We start from the raw sequence: 8,662 nt of genomic DNA, 5'->3' as shown, positions 1-8,662 counted from the left end.
GAGCGAGGCCTGCGCAGACGTCACCACCGCTAGGATACTCTTACGTCAGAGCAGGAACACCGCCCCCTCCCTGCCAGGCAGACAGGATGACGTCAGAGCGGGAGACAGTTAACGCCGTGCGACCGGGTGACATCAGAGCTGGACGCCCGCGCGGACAGGTGACGTCAGAGCGCCGTGCCGTCCGGGGCTCTGCACGGAAACGAGCGGGGCCCAGGCCTACAGCCTAGGTCCCGGGACGAGTGGGGTTTGGGATGGTGGGAACGCCCACCGGCCCGGCCGGCCGGGGAAGCGGGGCACCTCGGCCTGCCCACGACGCTCGGACCCCGACCTGCCCCCGCACCCCGCCCTCAGCTGGGATGGGGCCGCTCGGCCGCAGCAGTGAGGCGTTACCTTGGGTCCGGTCGGGCAGCGGCCGGAGACGCTTGCTGCACTCGTTACCCTAAGTCCGCTCCCGCCGCCATTTCCACGGCCGCCCGGCGCCCCGCCCTCGCCGCTGCGCGCATGCGCCCCGCGGTGGCCGCGCGTGCTGACGGGAGGGGCCTTGCGTTCCCTCCTTCTTGGGACCGGCCCATTCCGACCGCACGTGGGGGGCGCGCGTCGCCCTGCGTCCCTAGAGCCCCCTCGCGAGGGAGCGGCGGGCACAGGACGCCTGTCCCGGGAACGGGGCGGGCGGAGGCCGTGCCCCCGTGTCCGCGCGCCGCAGAGGTGGCGCCGGGCGGTGTCGGCCGTGCGCCCCGCCCTCGGCGCTCCCCCCCACCGGCGGCCAGCGGATGGTGCGGCCCGCGGGGCGCGCGCGGCTCCCGCGCTCCGGCGGCTCGGCGCGGGCGGGGGAGCGGGCCCGATTCACACCACTGGGCCGGGGCCGCGCTGGAGGGGACCGACCAGGCCCCGCGGGCCGGGGCGGAAGCCGCCGCGGAGCCTTCCGACCACCGTGACCATGGCGGACCAGGCGCCGCCAGTGCCCGAGGACATGTTCCGGGAGGTCAAATACTACGCCGTGGGCGACCTAGACCCTCAGGTACCAAGCCGCCGCGTCCCGGCCCGGCCGCGCTCCGCTCTCGTCTCTCCGCGGGCGCGCGCCCGGGTGCCGAACGTCGGGACCCCACCGCCGCCGGGCTCCCGCCGGCCTGACTGCACGGAGGCTAGGCCACCTGGGGCGCAGCGGGCCTGGGGCCGCGCCGGGAATAGAGGGGGTGACTTGGGGGCATTCTGCAAGACCCGTGGAGGGGACCTGGGAGCCGGGCTGTGGGACGCAGGGAGAGGACCTGGGGGCCGGGCTGCGGGACGCAGGGAGGGGACCTGGGGCCCGGGCTGCGGGACCCGAGAAGGGGACGTGGTAAGGAGTCCGCCAGACCCTCGGGTATGTCCAAACTCGAGGGGAAGGGAGAGCACGTGGGTAGAGGTTAGTTAGTGCTTGAGTCCCTCTTGCTCGGTGTCTGTCTGCGGTGAAGTTTAGCTCGGGCCTAGTGGTGAGTGTCGCTGTCATTCGCCTGGGGGTGCCGGCGTCCTGTCGCTTGTCTGTAAGCCCCCCGCCCCCTGACCCCGGGACCTCTTCTGGAATAGCACTTCCCGCTCCTTTTCTGAGGGCGGGATTGGGACCGGGGTGCACCTCCTTGCTACCTGCTTGCTCCGGTGTCCGTGCCAAAGGGGGATGTTCCCAGCCTGGTGTGGCAGCCACCCAATTCTGTCATCTGGGTGCATCTGAGAAGCACTCATTCAGCACCAGAAATTAGAATTCCTCGCTTTTCCTGATTGGGTGAACTATACAGTAAATGCGGAAGATACCCAGGTAGCACCATCATGCTCAACATTTTAAGTTTTGTAGTGTGGGCTCATGCAAAAAGTTATTATGGCTTTTCCTAAACTTTTTTCTAAGCGACACATTTGTTCAAAAGTCAGAAGCTTATTCTTCTGCGGTGGGAGTGAATCTTATTTAAATAACCTCATCAGGTTAACTTTCTGAAACTTCCTTGTTAAAAGTATATCTGTGCAGTCATGTCACCTGGAGGACTCATCCCCGGTGAGTGCCCCGCCTGGAGGAAGGGCTTGAGGGGCCCGTGAAAAATGCAGACTGAGGTTTAGCAAATTTCACATGGCTGGCACAGAAGGAACATGGAGGTCCAGAGGTCTTGGTCTTCTAGAGGCCTGTGCCAGATCCTTCCACTGTACCTTTAGGGTGAAGAGACTTCTGGCTTTCGACTTAAACATACATAAACAGGTTCTAGACCCAGAGTGACAAGTGCAAGCCTGGAACAGCGTTAACTGTGTCTGGGACTGGTAAACACTTTCTCCACTGCTTTCCAGCTCCTCTCCTTCCTCCTGCTCATTTCACTCTAGGACTTGAAACTAGTGTTTCTTAAAACCTTGAACTGTATTTGCTCCATTACAAATCAAATCTAGGTGCTTTAAAATGTCCTTCACAAACCACTTGGATTTGCAGCAGTTTATTTCTCTAAATAAAGTTTAGAGCCGGGACATCTGATTCTCTGAATCCAGTAGGGAAGGATTCAGAAATTTGACGTGTTGGACATTTAGTGCATGCCAGGCAATAGGTCCTGATGTAATGGAAAGGCAGATCTCATGAGTGGCAGTGGGCGTAGCCGGTTGCACACCTGAGCACATAGTAGGAGGGTGCCAGGTGCCAGGGATGCATGGGAGGCACCACTGAAATGCTTCAGAGTAGGTGCCATTTCTACCGGCTCCCTAGATAAGTGGAAGTCAGGAAGAGGGTGAAAGATGCTTTCTTTTTTTGGGGGGGGGCGGTTGTATGCTGATGAGAGAAGTACTCATGTATTTAGGATACATCGGATGACTGGTATGTTGAGCAGAGTAAGCTGAGGTACATCTAGGAAGGTAGAGATGGGGCAGTGTGGAGACTGGACATGCTAGTGTAGGGGTCCCCAAACTTTTTACACAGGGGGCCAGTTCACTGTCCCTCAGACTGTTGGAGGGCTGGACTATAAAAAAAACTAGGAACAAATCCCTATGCACACTGCACATATCTTATTTTAAAGTAAAAAAACAAAACAGGAACAAATACAGTATTTAAAATAAAGAGCAAGTAAATTTAACTGACCAGTATTTCAATGGGAACTATGGGCCTGCTTTTGGCTAATGAGATGGTCAATGTCCGGTTCCATATTTGTCACTGCTAGTCATAACAAGTGATATGATGCACTTTCGGAGGCATGATGCGTGCATCCTGCGAGACCGGAAGTAGTACTGTATGTGAGTGATGCCGTGCTTTGCGGCGCCACCACGTACAGTACCCCAGGAGCACAGGATGCGGCAGATGCATCTCACTGACCACCAATGAAAGAGGTGCCCCTTCCGAAAGTGCAGCAGGGGCCGGATAAATGGCCTCAGGGGGCCACAGTTTGGGGACACCTGTGCTAGTGGTTTGGGCATCGTTGGAGTCCACATAAGCCCTCTAAGTATCATCAGAGAGGTTTCTGGGAGAGGCTGGGCGGCAGGGAGTTGAAGAGTGAGTTGGAAGTGAGGATGTAAAGACAGAAAGGCTGCCTGTTTCAAGAAGTCGTTGGGCGTTTGAAGGGAGCAGAGGAGACCCAGGGCACGGACCCGTGTGTCTGCAGCAGGTGCACAGGGTGTGGTGACTCAGTAGCTGTAGGCAGCGGGGAAAGGGTGCAGTCCCCAGATGCAGAAAAGGAATAGGGTCTGGAGCAGACTGGGAGGTAGCTAAAAGGAGGGCATTTCGCTCTGAGACATGTTGGGGACGTGTGAAACTCAAGATGCTTGGAAGTCCAGAGGAGAAAGAGAGGGAGCTGGCCGCTGTGCTTCCATCTTACTAAACAAATGTTGGTATCTGCTCCAGTTCTGTTGATAGTAAAATATCCTGGAGAGGTTGTCCCGCTTTGGGGTATACTCAGCTCTGTGGGCGCCCTATCCTTTTCCTGGGAGGTGCACATTGGGTGCTGCAGGTGCGTTCACCTAGTCCCGAGGTCTCTATGGTGGCTCACCCGCGCCCTGGAACTCCAGGAGCTCTGGCTGCCATCTCTCCAACTGCTGGTGACCCCTATCACGTGGGCCCTGGTCTCTTCTATTGTAGAAGGCACTGATTCTCGATCTTGTGCAGGCACCGGCACCAGAAGCAGGGTGGGCCTAACCTAAAGCTTGCTCCTGGCCCCTGCCCTGTGGATGGTGGGATGGATGGTCCCGCTGTTCCCCCACGCTTTGTTCTCTCTGCCTGTGCCTACGGCCCCAGCAGCCTCCACAGTCACCACGTCCTGTGCGCCCTCTCACACATCTCTTCTTCCTACACTGAGGGACACTCTTTAGGTCACCGTGTCCCTTCTCCTGGTTGTTGCAGCTGCTCCGGTCGCGCAGCCAGCCTAGTCCATTCTCCTGCCGCTGACTGGCATCCTTCTGGAGAGCGTGACTGTGACTTAATCTGTGACTTCTCCCAGACACTGTCCTTGATGTCAGGGTAGACTCACATAGCGCGGAGGAAAGGCCACGTGCAGCGGGGCCCCCGTGTACCACCCGCCCTGAGTGGGAATGCCACCCCACCCACAGCGGTTCCCCCCCCCCCCATGTGCTTGCCCAGCCCAGTCCTTGAAACTGACAAGGGTCTGCTCAACATCTAGCAAGTCCTCAGTGCTGTCAGCAGATCCTTGGACCTGCAGCCAGAGGACGGGTCACAAGACCAGTTAGAGCCCCCACTTGGGCCGGTTGATGGAAACTGGAGTTCTGTTCCTATGGTGTCCTTTCTTGCGACTGGCCCATTTATGAATACCCGTCCCCAAGGTATTCTGAGCTGGGTCTCCGCATGTGGTACTGCGTTCTCATTGTCTGTCAGTTCTTCCGTCTGAGTCGCTGCTTTTTATCGTCCCCAAATGTTTCGCTGACCATGTGTGGAGAGCACAGCGTGTTATTTATTAGAAGTTTTAGTGTTCACGATGATTTGTATAAACCGAGTATGATGTGGCAGTTATTTTCCATTTTAATTTGTCTGTGTGTGTGTGTTTTTTAAAGGTTATTCGGCTTCTGAAAGCCGGGAAGGCTAAGGAAGTGTCCTATAATGCCCTAGCCTCACACATCATTTCGGAAGATGGGGACAACCCGGAGGTCGGAGAGGCACGGGAAGTCTTTGATTTACCTGTTGTGAAGGTGGGTAGCAAATCTAATTGATTTTGTACCATCTCGTGAGTCTTGAAAGCAGCACGTTGAAGCTTTCAGTGGAACTTGTCAGAGTTTGTCAGGTTTTAGTAACACTTGTCCGAAGCGCTGTGTGTGTGTGTGTGTGTGTGTGTGTGTGTGTGTGTGTGTGTGATTGCAGCCACCGACTCAGTGACTTCAGGTTTAACCTCACTGTTGGAAGGTTTCTGTACGTTATGCAACTGGCATGGGACAGCGCAGCTCTCCCTCTCTGGATGCTCTCAGAGCCTGAAAACGCTTCTGGAAGCATCAGGCTTTGGTGAGTTCTCATAAGAAAGAGACTGGTTTCAAAAGCCAACGAGATCCGCTCAGGAGGCAGCCGCTGGAAAAAGGGTGCTGTCCACCCTCTCTGTGCCACGTGGTCCTAACTTCTACTAGGTGAAGAGTCCTGTCCCCATCGGCTCTCCCACAAGGTTCATAATGGCCATTTGTGACACTGTCCACCTGGTGGCCATATGTGTGGCTCTCAACTTGACCCGGGGGTCGTCTATTCTAGAAAGTGGGGCCTTCGCTGGTGGGAAGATTGTTCACATTTTGTTAGTTTGACTGATGTTGAATGTGTGTTTTAAAATCTTATTTTGTAATGTTGGTCCTTCAGTTTTTTCCCAATCTTTTGTATTGTATATTTGCTTTAAGATAGTTCTATTTTTTCTAGTGCCATTTTTCCCCTCTTTTCCATGCTTTTAAATGCTTTGCCTTCCATATAGTCAGTGTGAGCCTGGTTGTGGTTCAGTAACCACAGGGAGTCAGGATGTTGTGTTCTGTTGGATGGGGCTGGGAAGCAGAGGCTGCTCTGCTGCTGGGCATCTGACCCAGCTATCTGGGCTCTGAGACTGCCTTGTGGGCTCAGAACCTGATTTCTAAAACAAACCAGAAGCAGATCTGTCTCACAAAAGGGTTCTTGTAAATCAGACTCTCGTAAGACGGCTTTACAAGTCAGAACGGCTGTTAATTTGCAGTAGGGAAGCATGGTGGGCAGTTCCTGTCCCCCCATGGCCAGCGCGGCTCACGCCATCTGTAAGAGAGGGACTCACCACAGCACCAGGTATGGGCTCTGTGCCCTCTCCCCGAGCCTTTGCTTTTGTGTCTGGTGTGCATCCAGTTTTCTGTGCTGTGGGGACTAGGCCCCAGACTTCCTGCCTTTCTGCACATTTGTGTGGACAATAGCCAGGGTCTGTCTTACCGAGGTGGCTGCACACTGTGGGTTTCATCATGAACCTTAAAGCAACCTCATTAACAGATTTTGGGGGCCCAGGTCATTGTTACCAGACCAATGGGAGTGGTGGTCCTCCAGCCTGGAGACCCTCAGCCCTCTTTTATAACAGATTTTGTAATATCCCCTAAAATGAAATGTGTATGTAAGATAACATGACGTGATTTTATAATGTATGTTTATGTTTCTATACAAATTTTCCCAAACTGAAACATAAAGGAGAGAAGAGAGGAAAGTAGTAAGTTTGCCTTTCAGTGTGTAGGTACTTGGGCATGACACCCAGCCTGGAGGAAGTTGTCCCTGTGACCGTGATCGCTGCACGTGCAGGTGGAGCCCCAGCCCCGGGTGTGTGTATTTCGATGGACTCAAGGGTCTGGGAGTCAGCCGGCTACAAAGAATATCAGTAAAGTGTTATATAGTAATTTTGTGAAGCAGAGCTACTGGAATAAGGATTCATGTAATTTTTAGAATTAAATATAAAAATCTAAGGTAAGATGATTTTTAAGAAATGTAAATTACTCCAAAAGGTAGCAATTACCTTAAGGTTTTATAGTTAATCTGAGTTTTAGAATTCACAAAAAATTACCTTGGAGGGCTTGCTAACATTGCGTCTACATACCTGGCTCCGCTGGAGAAAGCTAACCATGAGTTTGTACCTGATTTGATTTAGGAGCAGGACGATACTGGCAGGGGCAGGTGCACGCTGTATGGCATGGAGCAGGGAGGGCTATCAGATCTCTGTCCCTCAGTTGGAAGGACACAGTTTCCTGCCAGCCTAGGGGTTAAGCAGTAATACATGTGTAAACCTGGAATTAAACTGTTAGACTTTTGTGCTTTTCTCTGTGGGCATTAACAGCGAATCTTTGACCCTGATTTTTCTGCTACCTAACAGCCCTCATTATCTGGGTGCCCTGGTGGGCAGTCACGCCCGAGCCTCTAGTTTCAGTAGCAGCAGCCCTACTGAAGTGACATCATGTAGATTGTAAGTTGGAAACGTGCTTTGACCTGAGTTACCATTGTCTCTTCTAGCCTTCCTGGGTGGTCCTGTCTGTGCAGTGTGGAGCCCTGCTGCCGTATCCTTTTTGGGGGAAGGAGGCGAGAAAGGAGACCTGAAGACTGAAAGGAGGACTACTGGGTGAAACGTGGGTTCAGGGGGCATATAGTGATGTGTGCACGCTCTGTTCCTCTCCTCCGTCCTGTGTCATGTGGATGTGCTGACCCTTGTCCTGACCCGTGGGATGCAGCCCCAGCTCTAGGAGTGACTGGCTGTGTGACTGCGGGCACTCTGCTTCTCCTGACCCCATATTTCCTGTCTGAGACCAGTCGTTTCTGCCGTGTCTAGTTAGGCGGGATATTTTTAAAATTCTAAGTCAGTGACCCAAACGATGAATTATTTGAAGAGGAACTGGGGGAAGAGAACACGAGAACATTTTAGTTGGACAACATCATTGTTGCTCTTTAATTACACCAGGTAGAGGCGTGCTGGTTGAGGACACGCCGCCAGCAGGTGGACCAGACCTCGTATCTGCCCCTTCCTCTGCCCTGACTGTGTTGCTGAGGCAGGGTCAGTCCCCAAGGCCCCTGCATGGCCCTGGTGGGCCTCCCAGGCCTCCTGGCTCCTGCTTCTTGCTGCAGGTGTGAGGCTTCCTCCCTTCGACAGTCACTCCAAGCAGAGCCTGGATTTGGAAGCCACCTTCCAAGGGTACCTGAGGGCATGTCAGTTATGATGTTAAAATGTTAGACCCTGGCAGGGGGTGATGTCATTCAGCCCTCTCTGACCTGTTGTTGGGCCATGCTGTTCTTGCAGATGGGTTTATTACCGAACTGATGGGGACAGAGGGCACCTTGTCACATTAAGTATTTATGGGGACCTCAGATAAGCAGAAAGTGTTCTTTGATGAGCAGTTCTGGTGAGATGTGCAGAACTTGAGCAAGTCCAACCCAGATACCTTAGATTTCTTTTCTACAGTGTGGAGAGAGTTAAAGGAAGTGGGATTTTGTTTTTGTTCTGGGGAGCTTTTCTTTACAAGCGTGGGCTATCTCAGGAGGCCTGGGGCAGAGACTTCTGAAGTGCCGTAGCGTTTTCAGTCTCATCAGTCTTAGCTCACCCGTCTTGGTGGGTGTGCGTGTCTTCTGTAGGGAAAAAGAAGTCACACTTGAACCCACTGAATTATCACACCAAATTCTTTCACAAAGCCCACGTCTGCTTTGGCCAGGCAGTAATAGTGGCATCCGCTCTGTGTCTGCTCAGGTGCAGCTGGGTACCTGCGTCCA

The 8,662-nt window shown here is 53.9% G+C and overlaps 1 protein-coding gene across 3 annotated transcripts in view; it reads left to right on the top strand.

Moving 5' to 3' along the window:
* Window positions 1–79: 79 nt before the first annotated feature.
* The window catches only part of PAXIP1 (PAX interacting protein 1), a 38,001-nt gene continuing 29,418 nt past the window's right edge, over window positions 80–8,662 (top strand). Inside the window, exons 1-3 of one of the 3 annotated variants that reach the window (XM_066237289.1) lie at window positions 80–158; window positions 4,993–5,127; window positions 7,418–7,461. In XM_066237289.1, the coding sequence (XP_066093386.1) occupies window positions 87–158; window positions 4,993–5,127; window positions 7,418–7,461 (251 nt within the window). In that variant the 5' untranslated portion in view covers window positions 80–86. Of the gene's footprint in view, window positions 159–773; window positions 1,019–4,992; window positions 5,128–7,417; window positions 7,462–8,662 lie in introns of those variants that run through there. The other 2 variants (XM_066237288.1, XM_066237290.1) reach the window with 2 other exon arrangements.

Source organism: Saccopteryx bilineata, chromosome 6 (assembly GCF_036850765.1).
Source record: "Saccopteryx bilineata isolate mSacBil1 chromosome 6, mSacBil1_pri_phased_curated, whole genome shotgun sequence".
Taxonomy (NCBI): domain Eukaryota; kingdom Metazoa; phylum Chordata; class Mammalia; order Chiroptera; family Emballonuridae; genus Saccopteryx; species Saccopteryx bilineata.
The sequence above is the reverse complement of the archived record's forward strand: the minus strand, read 5'-3'. Positions and strand labels throughout refer to the sequence as shown.